The 16551-nt window shown below is 37.2% G+C and overlaps 1 protein-coding gene across 12 annotated transcripts in view; it reads right to left on the minus strand.

Annotated features, from left to right (window-relative positions):
* Positions 1 to 16551, minus strand: part of LOC129576392 (protein pangolin, isoforms A/H/I/S) — a 131835-nt gene that overhangs the window by 13328 nt on the left and 101956 nt on the right. For 5 of the 12 annotated variants that reach the window (XR_008688882.1, XM_055461489.1, XM_055461491.1 and 2 more), the window contains exons 7-9: positions 14332 to 14422; positions 13823 to 13906; positions 11442 to 11582 (exon numbers count right to left, since the gene is read on the minus strand). Coding sequence is in view for 9 of the 12 variants with exons in the window: in XM_055461489.1 (XP_055317464.1) it covers positions 11442 to 11582; positions 13823 to 13906; positions 14332 to 14422 (316 nt within the window). In the remaining 3 variants the exon portion in view is untranslated. Of the gene's footprint in view, positions 1 to 67; positions 1225 to 1333; positions 2348 to 6474; positions 7127 to 9157; positions 9348 to 11441; positions 11583 to 13822; positions 13907 to 14331; positions 14423 to 16551 lie in introns of those variants that run through there. The other 7 variants (XM_055461487.1, XM_055461484.1, XR_008688881.1 and 4 more) reach the window with 6 other exon arrangements.

Here is a 16551-nt window from a genome sequence, read left to right on the forward strand (position 1 = left end):
ACAAGAATATGAATGAAATAAAAAGAAAGGGTGTGGAGTGTTGTGCAAGAGATACATGGAAAATAACCTTTGGCTGAGATTTAATGCTAAATCGAATCGCGAACTACGTGACGTCGATTTCGAGTGGCTATTATTATTGTTATTGTTAGTGAAATTATTGGCGGTGGCCGAATGATGGTTGCTGGTGCGTTTCTTGTGTGATTTGGTTTTGCCTTCGATAGGCGCAATTAGCGGTGACAACGATGTCGAATCGGTTGGACTCACCGAGTTTGGTATGACGATCGAGGCTCCATTAAAATACTTTGTATCAGTTTTACCTTTGTCCAAGCTACGATTCAAATGCATGTGTAAATATGACATGAACGGATTTGCGTGCACTGGTATCGTTTCCTTTTTTATCGTGTCATCATAGTCGAGTAGCTCCACTTTTTGTGGATTGTCATTGGTTTCGCTATCGCTAATGTCACCATCATCATCCTGTTGCTCCTCATTAAAACGTATTTCACGCTGTTTGATCAGCTCTTTCAATAGTTCGGATGGTTGATGTGCGTTGGAATTTTGGGTTGGCGACAATTTACTCTTGTCAAATAAATCGAATGCGTCCTTGTCGGTGTTCGTGGTCAAACTTAATTCGGGAAAATTTGACGCAGTGGTCGCCGTTACATTTTCATATGACTGCATCATCAGTCTACTGGCATGCTTGAAATAGTATTCGGAGATAATGTTTTGTTCAAGCAACTTATTGATAATTGAAATAAGATTATTTGCTGCTATTTTATTGGTCAAAATGTTGGTGCGAATCAAATGATTGATTTGTTCGTTTGATGTTAAATTAGCGCCATCGAGTGTTGCGTGCAAATATTGATTCGTCACTTTGAGATACCGTTCCAAATGCATTTTAGCGATGCCCAGCGATTTTTGCTGATTCAAATAGTTGTTCAGTGAATTGGTGGCCTCTAAAATGGATGCGCTCAATGCCGATGAAGGTGGTTGTTGTTGTTGTTGCTGTTGATTTGGTGCCAATGTGTTTGTTTGTGCCGCTGTATACGTTGACAAGCCACTAACTGACGGTGATCGTGGCACCTCGGTTGCATTCAGTGACGGCGCTGAATTCCCATACAATAAATTAACTAAATTTAAATTATGTACCGATGAATTGGACGATTCGTCCATCTCATTCACCGTGCTCGGTGTCGGTTTAATCGGTGATATTGATCGTTTTGCCTGCAAAATCAATTTGAAATATACACAAATTTAATGAAAAAATAAAAACTGTATCTTTCGCTTCGCAATTAACATGAATTTCCGCACAGAAAAGAACTAGAAAACATACCGAAATCGAATCAGTTGCATTGCGACATGCACTTGTGTCTTCGATATTTGGCACGGGTGAAGATTGGTTCATGTTATCGCGTTCATTAACGCCACTTGGTGATGATGTGTCTAAGCGTTCATTTGGATCGTCAGCATCATTGGAAGCGCTCCCCGAACTGCCAGCCACATCGAGTTTATTTGATGCGGACGATGATGGCGTGACCACAGCGATTGGTTTCTTTTTTATGGATAAATTCAATGGTTCATTATATTCCATGTCCACGCGGAAAAGCAACGATAAACCAAATGGGATTTTTGTTGCGTGTGGTTGTGTGTGTGTTTGTGTGTGTGTGTGTGTGTGAACTTTTGTCACGTTCAACTTCCGCCTGGTTCTTGCTCTCTTTCTGATCAATTTGAACTAAACACACTTGCTGCACGAGCTCCAAAATTGTATTGACCGAAGCATATTCTTTCCGTCAAATTTTCACGATCTCACACAATGAAGACAAATGTTTTCCAGTGCAAAACTATCACGGTTTCTTTTTCCTTAATTTTTATTCTATTCCGAACTATTTTTTTTTTTACTTAAACACTAAATTTATTTGACCCTGTATCCATTTACGATTTGAAGTTTTTTTTTTTTACTTTATTTTTAATATTTGGTTTTGGTTGTTATTTTTATCTTCTTTAAATAAAATTTTACATGAATTGTATGTTTTCGGGAAGCCACACGGTACTATTTGATTCACTGCTATCGTATAGCTTTTTTAGTTGATTATAAATTATGCACCGCATCTGTATAGATAAATGGGAAAAACAATTAGGATTTGTATGTTCGCTGTTGTGTTTTCTTTTTTCGATTTTCATCATTCGTTAGCTATTTCCAAGTTTTGTGAGTGGTGGCAAATCCGTTATGGAAAAACACAGAAGCAAATCGATGTTTTTTTAAACGAAAAAAAAAACAACCTGTTCTATTTTTTCTTCTTCAATTTTTGTATCGAATTTCGAAAATATTTGCCATTCAGAATTATGCTTCTCTTAATCTTTCTCTCTCCATCTCTGTTGTCGAAGCAAAGCAAAGCAAAGCAATCAATCAAACGAAATTAATCTCTTTCGCTCCCTCTGAAATAATTCACACAATCAATAATTAAAGCAAAACTAATTATCCCTCATTATATGCAATACATATGCACACAAACAGAGAGATACGCGCATAAACAGAAACATAAACTGAAAACTCAAGCAGCAGCGGCAGCGGCTGCAGCAGTACAGGCACACGAAAGCACATACACACACACACTCATATAAACGCCGAGTTCATGTGAAACGCTTAAACATTTTGTGGGCTCGTTTCGCTACACAATTTTCTATGTTAATTGATTTTTGGGATGGAACTTCTCTCTGAAGTTTGCCGTTTTCTCATGTTACTTATTTCATCCGTCATTTCGTAGCGTGTTGGAAAATATTGTGGCATTTGTCATTCGTTTGGATAAAATTTTGTTTGATTCCTTGGTGAAGTGTGTTTTTTTTTTTTTTGCTCCAGCCAAAGCTTAGCTTCAGCACACGGGGAAGGTAGATAGAAGGTATCGTCATTTTGGACCAAACTACATGTCATCAAAACAAACAAAATTCTTCAATCCACACAATGAATTTTAAATCGGCACACAAACCAAACAGAATGAGCAATGGTAGAGAAAAGGATGCAGAGAGGAAGAGAGAGAGAGATAGAACCATCTCAAGCATTCGCACACAAATACAACAAATAGATCAATAAAATTTGCATTGTTGACGTTTTGATATTACATTATATTTTCTCGTATTTCAATTGCTCACTCGCTCACTCGCTCACTCTCTCTCTCTCTCTCTCCGTACAAACGTCCCACCATACACGAAGCTCAGCTGAAAATCCAATATACTGATGATAGAGAGAGAGAGAGAATGCGAAAGAGATAGAGAGAGGATTTCGAATGGAAAATGCCAAAACGGTATGTTATAATATAAATACAATAATGATTACAGATATACCGATAGATGGATAAAGACATCTTCAATGTACAAAATCATCGTCATCCCGAAATATGGGGTACACATATAAAAATAAATATATAAACACATAACATTTTGACTCTCTATGTAAGTATTGAGAGCATACACCGCGAGCGCTTTTCACTCGCTCACTCCAACATTGCACGACAAAAAAACACAAACGAAAAGCGAACGGCAACATGAAGCAATTCATCAATATGGCATCGGAATCGTTACGCATTGCATCCGTGTGATCTCACAACCCTCTTAATCCACCGCATTGCCAAAATATGTGCAAGAAAAAACTTTAAACGATTAACTACCGTAATTCACGATGATAGCCGCTGCTCCACTCGGCTACATTCAACCGAAAGTCCTCTCTCTCTCTCTCTCTCTCTCTCTCTCTATATATATATATGTATATATATATATATATATATATATATATCATTCCATTGTGGAAACGGCGATGGACCCAACCAAAATTACATCAACCTAATGTATATCATGTACATTTCAATGTGTTGACTATATGTTTCAGTTTCAATTGCGAATGCAATTGCCATTTGTTCTGTGGGTTTGGTTAGTTGGTCTATGCGGAGGCAAAATATATTCATCACCATTCATCCGCTCCAAAAATTGCCGAGAGAATCGAAATGTCGTGTTTCACCTTATTACTTTCATACTGTTGCGTTTCGACGTACCGAGACTCGAACATTGTACACGGATGCGTATGGATGTGCGCACCCTTATTTGCGAATGGAATGGATTTTAATATATGTCTCTATAAATCCGTATGTGTGTAGAGTGAGAGATACGTCAAAATGCATGTAAATATCTATAAAACGCGAATTCGCACTGTGTTAATGCTCGCAAACGCCAAATGATGAGCAAACGAGGGAGAGAGTGAGAAAGCGACAACGAATAAGTGAACGCGTATGCACAACGAAAGTACGTCAACGGTATCATCAAAACGGATGATGTTGTGTCTCATTCCGAAGTAACAGAACGATGAACATCCATTCGTACCAATTTTCACCCATCGAATAATGAAATACACACATTTTCGCTTATGATGGTGACTGTCTCCTCTCGACAATCACACACTATCAATTCACTCGGAAAGCGAGAGAAGGAGAGAGAGAGAGAGAGAGAGAGAAAACGACGACGCGATGATGCCTTTACTGCCGTGTAGCCAACCTATTATAACGTTTCAAAAGGCAGCCTTAGCGCGATTTTCCATTTTATTAGAACGCAGACGAAAAATTGGGACGCTGTCACATTGTACCGTGGATTGAATGATGTACGAAAGAACGAGATAACAATAATGAAACGATTATTTCGTAACCCGAAATATTTCAATTTGCCAAACGTAAATCGTTTATATATAATCGTTCGTATATTTATATTCTGTGCACTTTGACTTATCATAAGCAATTTGGCGCAGCAAGCGCACGGGATTGATGGCACTTGTAAATGTTGATGAAATAATTTTGTCGGGGCGAGCAAACGAGAATGAGCAAAGGAAAGAACACTTCGTGTCGACTACATGAAAACCCTCGTTTTTATTTGGCAATGTGAGCAAAAGTGAATCGGAAATTGCAGACGCCTCCAATGCAACTCTTTTGGCGTTTTGAACCACAGCAACAAAAGAAGAAGAAGAAGAAGAAGAAGAAGAAGAAGAGGAATCGGATAAGTCAAAGTCGTTCAGTCTCGACGGATACGATTGACACGTAACAGAAAATTTATAGTAAAATAAGTATATCTGACATGCATATATGTGTGTCTGCTTGTGCAGCTACAATTGTGTGCAGTCTATTTGCTTGCGTGACCGTGTGTACAGATTAAATGAAACAGTTCTGGACAGAGGATGAGGTACAATAACGCACAATGAAATAAGTGCAATGCAAGTAATTACGTTGAAAGAATGTAGATGTTTCAAATTCATATAGTTAATTTGAATGAAAGAAAAAAGCTCATCGGTATTTGTTATTTCAACGTCTTTCTCGTGCACGCTCTTTCTTTTATCAGCAACGTCAAATACAGCTCTTGAGTTGTTCTCGGAAATAAATTCAATATTCGAAACACATCCCATGAATTCAAAGATGTTGAACGCACATACACACACATTTTCCTCTTATTACCCTCTCCCCCCCCCCCTCTCTCTCTCTCTCTCTCTCTCTCTCCACCTCACTCTCAAGCTCCTGATGTTGATTTATTTGCCGAGGAACAACTCATGAGAATTGTCTGATTTACAGGAAGTGATAAATGAAGTTGTTTTGTTGGAAAATACTGTGCGCATGTATCTTAGTTTGACTCAATTTAAATTTCAATTACATACAAACTAAATGAAATTTCCATTTATCAACGAAAAAAAAAACCACAACGGTAAACATTCATTTTTCCCTAGAAAAGCTGAAATGAAAACTATTTTACTAAATTCTTGCCATCTTTCAAATAAAATCGCGCGAATATTGGCGGCGAAATATTATAGAAATCAGATATATCTTGAGTCAATGGTTAAGTTTGCGCGAGACACAATCATAACGACAACGGCAGCGGCAACGATGATGATGTGGTGGAGAAAAAAAAACTGTGTATACGAGAAGAGGAAGAATTGGAAATAAGAAAAAAAAACGGAAAAAATGCAGGACTAGCGGTATAAACAACGCACGGAGTGGCTAAAACACATTAATTATATGTGTGGTACACAATCCACAGGTTATACGGTTTTGTCGCCTTGCTTCCGCCAGCCAGCTAGTCAGCCAGTCAGCCAGTTAGCACTACACCGCTTTATCATATCACACAGGCATGTGTGAATGTGCGTGCACAATTCTTTTCGTGCGGATTCTTTGCGTTTCTCAATGTTTTTTTTTTTTTTCGTCTATGATGTTGCTACTGCTGTTGCTGCTGCTGTTGTGCCCGAAGCTGTAACAGTTTCGCTTGAATTCCAACAGCCACTTCGAATAATTGAGCAGTTTGTGAGCGCGGAAGAGAAATCGCACATTCATTTTCCGAACATGAAAAATGGCGAACGTGGAACGTAGCAATGATTGAAATGTTAGTCAATAATAATCAATCGATTCGATTTGTTCTATTCAAATTGCAGTTCAGCAGCTCCAATGAGACATTTACCATTCCAATTGCATGCGCAGAAAATGGAAATCCATAGCGAAAGCTCATTTTGTAATTGCCGAATAAATCAACACACTGTTGCACACAAAGTCAAAAAGGAAAAAGCCCATTATTTTGTTGTTGTTGTTGCAAATCCAATTTCATCTTAAATGTCGCTTTAAAAACCATTCAAAATGATTTACGTTTTACTTTCAACATTACTTTGTTTGTCATTTATTCTTTGGCACACTGAAAACTATTAGTTTCAATTGATTGGCGCATAAATACAGCAAACGCTCGACTTGTGATTATCCAAAATGGAATTTGATTCTCGAAATAATTCCATATTTTAATGTCAGTAATACACTCATTCGACTCAGATCGAATGCTCAGTTTTCGAAATTGAAAATGATATCACATAAATTTAACACAACACTTTCGAAGGACATTCCATCGATGGAAATGTGGATTCGATTTTCACAAAAACACACACACAGAGACAACAAAAACGATTGAAATGTCAACGAATTACTTTTCGGCTCGGGGCGAGAGAATAAATCTCGAATCATGTAATTTATTTCAAATGGAATTCTCATTAACTATATTTTATTTCTCTTCAAACAGTATCTCATACTGTTATATTTGCACACATACACATACACTGCGATTGTTCCGCGAGATGATGATGTCCGCGCGCGTTTAAGGTTCTTTACTCTTGAGATGTTTTGGTTGCCTTTTTACTCTCTCTCTCTCTCTCTCTCTTTCTCTTCCTCTCTCCATCTATCATATATTCTGTATACGCTTGGTTATTTAAATTTGGCAAAGTGAATGGAGACGAATGTCGTACTTATGTTCCGTTGTAATGATGATGAATAATGAATAATGATGGTGATGACTGTGATGACTGTGATGATGATGATGATGGTGATGATAAACAGATGAAAAGTAATTTCCAAAACGCTTGCTCACTTCATCACCAATATTTTTAATTTCGAAACGGAACAAAAAACTAAACTGAATATGATTTTTGTGATATTGAGGAAGTAGAGTGTGTAGTTGAAATTTAATAACAAAAACTTCAAACTCAATTGTATATAAATATTTTGTCGAAATGAGTCAATGAATGGATTGTAATCGTCATCGCCATCATCATCATTTTATTGCTGACAGTTGTGATGGCAGAAAGTTTAGCTTCCATCATCTCTCTTCAATCGGTGTGCGCGCCCGACGAAAATCTCAAATCGAAAAGGTGAGAGAGTGAATGAGAAAGAGAAAGAATGCCATATATATATACTGATAATTTGAGCTCGGGGGTGAAGCGCGCATATAAACAACCTACGGATGGATACAATGCAATCGAAAGAGATGCCGATGATGATTCGGAAAATTGTAACGCTCATACAGAGTCGAATGATACGGGAAAATAGAATATATTTCATATATAATATGTCGTCGCTGTACCGTGTCGCCGTAAGCCAAAAGCAGGCAGGCAGGCAGGCAGGCAGGCAGGCAGCATTAACGGGACCGCTATTGTGAGTTGAGCGCGTGCGATATTTTATACGATGCGAAAAACATATATATGTCATATATATGTATTTGTTTTTGGTGTTTCATATCAATCGGTGGCGCTCGCGAGAGTTGCCACTTCTCTGCTGCTGCCATCAGCAGCGGAAAATGGCAAAGAGAAAGGAAAGACGGAGCAGCAGCAACAGTAACATCACAGGATGCACATCATTTTCGTTGATTATTTGTGCGACTGTATATATTTTATCAAACATGTTGATATATGACTCTGGTCCGTAGTGTATTCCATGTCGCTATTTTAATGAATGTTCCGAGTTGAGAGTGAGTCGATTCCAATGTTCCGTATGCTGTGCGCGCCCGCCATACACATTTTCTTCATTTGTGCCCGTGTGGTTGTGCGAGGATACGCGTATACAATGTCAGGCAGAGACAATGAACGACAAAATTTGAATGCATACGTTGTTCGTTATCCCATACACACATTGACAAAATAACATACTCTGGGATAAATCGCACGGCAATTGCAAATACGTCTCTCTCTTTCTCGCAACGATACATACATGCACATACACATACGCACGCATATCAGCACACAGAGAGAGCGATGCGGTGGCCGTATGTGCGACAGGAAAACACAAACATCATTCCAAATAGACAAAAGTCGGAAATTAACTCTTTTATTTCAATCGTATGCTGATTTCGATCCACTCTTTTGATTTCAACATTTGCCAATGCTTCTATCTCTGTCACTCCCTCTCTCTCTCTCTCTCTCTCAACACTTTTATCTCAAACATACTTGATGCATTTACAACTTGTCGTTCGATTATTAGCTTTTTTTCGTTCTGTGGCTTGTTCGCAATGATAATTCATTGTTTTTCATGAGCCTAACATTTTTTTTTCTCCTTATCGAACAAAGATCCCGGCGAAACAAAAGATTTTCAACACAAACAAAATTCTTCTCTCGCATCCAAATGAATACTTAATAGATAACACTCTTCTTTTATCTTTTCGATTTTGTCAATGACAATTAATGAGATGAAGATCGAGGAAGGAAAATGTGCTTTGCTTTGTTTTCACACAACGAGATTCACTTTTCCACTGTAACAATTATGAATGGCAATATTTTTTTTGTATATCTATGATTTATTATATGAAAAAAAAGCAGCAATTGATCACACACATTTTAGTTTTTAATGGTTTGGTGGTTTTTATCTTTTGGTGAATGATTCCAAACGAAAATTTTGCTTTTCTTTTAGACTATTAATCGTTCTGGAGTTGTAATGGTTTTATTTTATTTTCACCGTATGAAATGAATGTTTTGATTTGATTTTGTTTGTTCACACGACCATTGACACTGACACTGGCTCTAGTGGCACACGAAACGCGCGGATATCGCATACATACACGCGCACCATCATACACATACATATACAGTGACGGATCAAATGGATTGCATGCAGCAGCAGCACAGAATCATCACACGTTTGTGCGCTCGCCAAAAGGAATTGAAATTGAGTATGCCACTCGAACACATCACGAGAGATATATCAGAGAGGGATTTCGCAGTCACATCAACAGTCAACAAACATTTTATCAAATTGATTAAATGCTCTCTCGCATTTCTCTCTCGCTCGCTCTCTCACATCCACGCCAAAAGGCTAAAGTATGTGATGACATTTGGCAGGCATCTTTGATTTTCATAGCATCTATCATCTCTGGTCGTTGAGTTTTCGCAAGATTGCCTTTTTCATCGTCGGTTGATTTAAATTTATGACCATCAAAGCAAGACAAAAATTCGATTCATTTCGTTTGTTGCGTTTGATTTTTCCTATATTTCATTTCGCATTGCATCTGTCTTTTGATTGATTTCTCCACTTTGTTGTTGTTGTCATCATTTTTGGTTGGTAGTTCGATGCGCGGCTTGTCGCTTTGTTGGTACCTGTTTCATTGTTGTTGTATTTAAACGCCACCTTCCGCTCCGAAAAATATGAACATTTTCATGCTATCACATAAATCCACCGTGATTTTGTCTATGTGTTAAAGTGCGTTCATCTTGCCATTGTCAACAGATTCGCCATAATTTTCATCCCCAAAACGATGATTGTGTGTTTGTGTATGGGTTTGTTGAGGATATTGCTGCTGCTGCTGTTGCTGTTACCATTCATCACGCGTGCAGCAACCATAGCGAACGAAGAAGCGCGCGTGGCAGCAGTACAGTGCGGCGACAGCGGCACACCATTGCTCATGTATGTGTGTGCGAGGCACGTTCGAAACAGGAATTATCTCATCATTGTGCACAAAATGCTAATAATAAATACGCTACATTGCACAATCTTATGATGAACCCATTATTTCCATAAATAACATATACATTGCACTTTATCGGTATGAGGCGCTTGCGCTTTTTACCTCATTTACCATCGCTTGCTCTCGCTCGCTCGCTCAGCGTTGTCGTCGAAGATGTTCTGGTGGTCGTCCATCAAAACCCAGATATATATACTACAGATAAATACACAGGATTCATTTTTAATGGGTCTTTCCACATGCATTCATACATTTTGATGATATTCATGTACATTTTGTTGGATTCTGTCGAGATGAATTGATGAATCGCCGTCGCAATCAATTGCGATTTTTTCGCTTTTTAATGTATTCACCAATTATTTTTATAGTATAATAACGTTGATAATTGAAAAAGAGAAACTCTTGTGGAAAATCAAAGAATCTCTCATTACAGAGCATTTCACAGGATGCCTCATCTTATCATACCCGAGATAAAAAAAAAGCTCGGCCGATTTCTTCGCTTCGATTATTTCAGCCAAGACGCAAACCCCCAAACTTTTGTTGCACGCACGACCAACCGACAAACCGCCGAAAACTTCAACAATACGTACATGAGAGACAAGGGGTGAACGCTCTCGACATACATACCTCATACTCACGTACTTCGTGTCGATCCCGTACACATTCGCTTCACCTTCACACACGATTTTCTCGTTTAGATGGAGTTAGTGGTATTAGTGGTGGACTTATTTTTCATAATTGAATTTTCCCGTCAGTATCCGTTTGTACATCTGGTTTTATTGAAGTATTTTCGTTTTGTTTTTTCTTTAACATTTTTTCCATTAAATGAAAACTGCACTTTTCTTATCACTTTTCATGGAAATTATGTTGATGCTTGTGAAACAAGCATAAATTTTCACTTTTGAGCCGAATTTTCTATGCTTCTTTCGACTTCTTTATTCTTTTCGATTGAAGCTATATCTCGACTTGAAACTTGAATTTAAACAAAACTGTTCGGAAACAAAAGATTTCAACACATAAATGATGTCACTTCTTAAATCGATGTTTGTCACGTAATTTGTCGTCGTGATAAATGTATTTCTGATCAGCCAAAGGTTTTAATATTTTCCAACGTATAAAAACTAAATGAAATAATAGAAGTGTTGTCAAAATGCACTTACCTGCCGTATCGATGATTTAGATCCTGTACAATGTCTTGTTTTGGTCCCGGTGTCACAATAGCTGGATGTGAATTTAGTACATGATGATGTGATGTGTGCACTGAAGGCAATAAACCAGGTGAAAACCGAAATGGAAAATCACTGCGAAATTGGGAAGAGACAGAGAAAAGATGGGAACGCTATAGTAAACCTGCAAATGGTATATAAATGATGATGAATCGTTCCAAGTTTCGAAACGAATCAGTGTTTGTGTATCTGACTTTCACAAAAATGAGAGATAGAAAGTGGCTCGGCTAATTCTGAAATGATGGAAAAATAAACCAACAGAAAACAAAGAAAGAGGAGAAAGGTTTATTCGGGGAGGGTAACACAGCGACAGCGTTCGCTTGGGACATGGCCGAATTGCCGTTTTGACAGAGTTTTCTTTTCGAAAGCGACGATAAAGCAGGGTGAAAAAGACATGTTTCGCCTGCCTCAAAGACGTTGAAAGGGAATTAACGCAAATAGAAGGAAAGAGAGTTAAAACATGAATGACAAGTGTGACATTGCCGTCGGTTTCGTTTTAATAATAATTTCAACGGCTTCTTTGCTGTGTGTGTGTGTGTGTGCGACCGCAGCATATGTGCGAATGTTTTGTTTTTTATGCTTACATTTTAAAAATAGGTAAAACTAGAAAATTTAACACAAAGAGACGTGAAAAAGAACGAGCAAAAGTGAAGTAGAAAGAAAAGAATAAACTTCGAGCAGAACTTGCATTTAATTCAATTTTGTTTCGGGTGCATAATATTCTACTTATAAATGGTGGCCGTAGCGCGTTTTATGCGTGTCTCAACTGTTCAAATTTCATAAAAGAAAGAATATTTATGCGAATTGAGTGTGTGTATCACTGAGAAATTTATCGATTTACGGATTTCCGTCGGTCCGTCACTTTATTGTTTTCTTTGATGCAAAAAAAAAAAAAAAAAACCACGCACACATGCAATAGAAAGTTCCGCAATGAAACACCGACATTCACTGTCGCTTTTACATCATGCGGTTTTCAATACCCCCATGACATTGCAATTTGCCGTTTGGTTTATCGTACTCTCTTACTCTCTATTTAAATATTTCAATTTATGTTGTTGTTATGGCGTTGCTTTTTTTCTCTCTTTTTGCTTCTCTTGCATTTATTGTTTAAAATCGAGTTACTTTATGGACACATTTCCAGTTGACAAAGTCAATGTGTTGAATATTTTATTAATACGGTGACTTGACAAACTCTTTGACTACTGTTGAGATACGACGATTCACCGCGCGCCTCGCTGTTAGTTCTTTGCGTAAATTAATAAACAAGCATCATTTTCATGCCGACGGCATTTATGCTTTCCAACTTAACGAATCCACTGTGCTGCATTTCATTTACATTTTTGCAATACACACACACACACACACAAACTAACGCCGGCAAATTATGATGTGTAATTATGCACGGATTGCGGATTCATATTTCTTTCTCTCTATCTCTCTCCTCTCTCTCACACACTTTCTCTGTCTCGAAATTCCACTTCTTGCAGAACAAATGAATGGGCAAGCGGAATAATGAAACGTAATTCTGTTTTCAAATGAAGTGCCTCTGAGAAAATTTTTCAGTAAAAAAGCCCCACAAAAATATTGTCTGATAAAAATTTGTATGAAAATCTTATTCAGACAATATTTTTGTGGGGCTTTTTTACTGAAAATTTTTCTCAGAGGCACTTCATTTAAAAACAGAATTACGTTTCATTATTCCGCTTGCCCATTCAAATAAGCTAACCACAAGACAACAATATTAAACAATAAAACAGTAAAATGCGACCGTCTATAAAATAATAACGAAAAAAAGATTATTCAACTAAGAGCAATGCAAAGAGATAAAAAAAAAAATTGAAAATTCATTCCAGTTCAAAGGAGGAGAGGTGCAATTTTTGTATTTACACGTGTGTTGTGGGCGAATATGATGAAACTAAAAATAACGTTTTGTCAAAACAACCAACGGAATTTTTTTTTTGAATTTTCGTCCGTAGACTCAATTTAAACAATGTTGAATTTAAATTCATCATGTATGGAATTATTCGAGACATATTCGTGAAAAGGAATGTACAATTTTGTGGTGCATTTCCGATTAAATTCTGTGCACGCAAACTAAATTCAAATGAATATCGTTCTGAAGTGATTTGAAATATTTTAATGATTTTTTTTATTGCGATAGCATTTAAAATGATGAATGAACGTTAGTGGGGTGGTGATAGTGGAATTGCCGGTAAATTGGGCTTAATTATTCTGGTGAATGGGGTGTTTTGCATGATTTATGAAGGAAAGAAAGATGTTGTCAATTGTAGTGGGTTCAGTGGTTTTGTTTTTACCTTGGTAATGATGTGTTTATTGGTAATGTCGTTGGATATGAGCTTCGGAAACCACTTGCCGTCGAATACACTGTTGGTGTATGCCTTTTTACGGGAGGTGAACAGGACATAACCGAAAAAAAAAATTGAAGAAATGAATAAATTCAAAATGAAAAAGAAATAAAAAAACATAAAATTAACTTGTTCTAAATCAAAGTCAATGGGTTTAAACATAAAAACTTTCGAATGCAAAATGAAGCTAAGCTACAACTGAAAATGAAATGTTAACTTAAATTATATAAAATGAAGGTAATTTTATTGGAACATGAAATAATGATGCAACTAAAAAATTATTTTGTCCAATTTCTTCCGATGAAATTATTGAATTGTCACCGTTTTTTTCTTTCAAAATAGATAAAAATGTTCAACAAATCGTGGCATTGTTCGGTTGCCATTTTTTTCAGTTCTCGATTTTGTTGATCTTTTTCTTCGTAGAGCAGAAAAATGGATGGAAATTTGTAATGGCTTACCATGAAGCTGCTACTTGTGACATGTCTGGACTAAGCATTGGATATGCATATTGACTAGTTGGAAATGGATAGATTGGTGGTCTGGATAATCCTGTAAAATAAAAGAGAGAATATCATTGATTAAATATTTCATTATTGATTTAGGCTGTTTCTACGGGAGATGCAACTATTAATTGGTGTTTCATCTGGTTTAACATTAAGCTTTGCTTCTTTTTCTTCCATAAAAATCTATTCATTTCATTTTCTGAAAGACAAAAAAAAAATACTTGAATTCTTTCAAGTTATGAGCAATGGTCTCATATCATAGCAATTATTGCTGCAAATCGTCGGAATCATAAGTATTTGAGTGTTAGGTTGCACCTAGGTGCAATGAATTTCAAAGTGAGAATTTTCGAGTAGAAAATTCGTTTCTTTTCTGTTTCATTTTATCGCGTCCATCATAAAAAGAAGAGAAGAAAACGAATGGATTGTAGAAAAAAACTTCTGAAATGTGAGCATTGTGATGATACATCAGTATCAATAACGTAGAAACAACGATTCAGAAAACTGTGAGAACTTCTGATAACGTGTAATGAGTAACGGATGAAAATCGACAATTGGCTATTGAATGTAACGCGCGGTTAGGCCACCATTTATGAGCACTTCGTGCTCAATACAACTATGAAACCCACGAATGAAAAAAAGAAATTATGTGGCGTGAAGAATGGATCGCGAGAATCGTTTCGGTACACTGACCGTGCACATAAACTTTTTTTTGATTAATTTGATTTTCGAAGGCTTCGCCTCTCGTTCTCTATCCCATTTTATTACTTTTTACTGGCCATGAATTGGGGTGTATCATTTCACTCTTTTGTTGTTAAATCCTGCCCGTGGATTTCGTGATCGACTCAACTATTTGTTGCGCGAGCTGCGATCGTTCGGAATGGTAATCTGCCTCATTATTGGGATATGATCTTAACTAATATCGAGTGTGATAAATATTATCTCGATGGAAGCCAGTGGATTCGTTCATTTTTTTTCCCTTGTTGAATCATGTTAAACACATAATGATATTGGGTACCTTGCAGCTATTTTGCTTTGCACTCGATTATTTCTTGTTTGGAATCATTTTTTTCTGTTTCTTTGTTATACTTTTTTTTTTTTACTCCTGTTGTTGTCGTTGTTGTTGGTGTTTTAGAAGTTGGACTGAATCCACTTAAAATACTGTGGAGCATATCACGCGTTTATGCAGAGATGCAGAAGTCCAGGGTGGAGAGAAGACGAAACGAAAGAAACGAAAAAGAAAACTGTCGATTATAATTTGTCTTAAAATATACATTGCTTCAATGAGCAATGTTGAAATGGCGTGGTAAGAGAACCGTCTGTTTGAGCGTGATTAAACATTTAAGAAGCACAGCCAGAGAGAGAGAGAGAGAGAGAGAGAGAGAGAGAACTGAAGAGAAAAAGGCGAAGAGAACACAGTGGAAAACACACGAGAGCAGTGAATTGCGGTGTGCGTGATTAGGGATCGAGTGAGAAAAACTACATGGTGCGCACATCTCCTCGCACTGACAATAATAATAAGCAACAGAAAGTGAGAATGATATACATGTTGTTTTAGACAATTTATCGAATTTGCCTTGGGGTCATTCTTACCCTTTTTACCGCTGCAGCGATACCACAAAGCGTTTTACTTCGCCTTTTTTGGTTCTTTTTTTTTTCTTTCTTTCACTTCATTTCGTCGTTTCATTCCATTCTTGCCTCATTTTATTTTTCGTTTTCGTTTTCTTTTCCTTCCATTTTATTCTTTCTTCGCGTTCGTTTTTTTCTCTCTTGATTCTTCAGTTTGTTTGTTCGTTCTTCGTGTTCCTTTCGCTGCACAACAGCACACATTCAATCAGTTCACGTTCTGTGGCTGTCGCATCTTTTTTTGAGCGTGGTTTGTTTACTTTGATTTGGCACAAAGTATATATATGTGTGTGTGTGTGTGTATGTGCAGGAAAGAGAGCTAGCAATCGAAATCATGGTCACACATGCAATATTCAAAACATTCACACACTTATGCAAAACGCCGATGACTCGCGCAAAAAAAACCAAACACAATAATAACAACAAGCCAGCCAGTCGAACTAAACAAATGTCGAAACAATCGTCTGTTAATTGAATGGTACTTAAACGCGCGAGCGATGATTTGCCCGTGAATTTTTTACCTTACATTCACACGCCTCGCTTGTGTATGTG

This window comes from Sitodiplosis mosellana, unplaced genomic scaffold (assembly GCF_009176505.1).
Source record: "Sitodiplosis mosellana isolate CC-2019 unplaced genomic scaffold, AAFC_SMos_1.0 Smas_scaffold_6181, whole genome shotgun sequence".
In the NCBI taxonomy this organism is placed as follows: domain Eukaryota; kingdom Metazoa; phylum Arthropoda; class Insecta; order Diptera; family Cecidomyiidae; genus Sitodiplosis; species Sitodiplosis mosellana.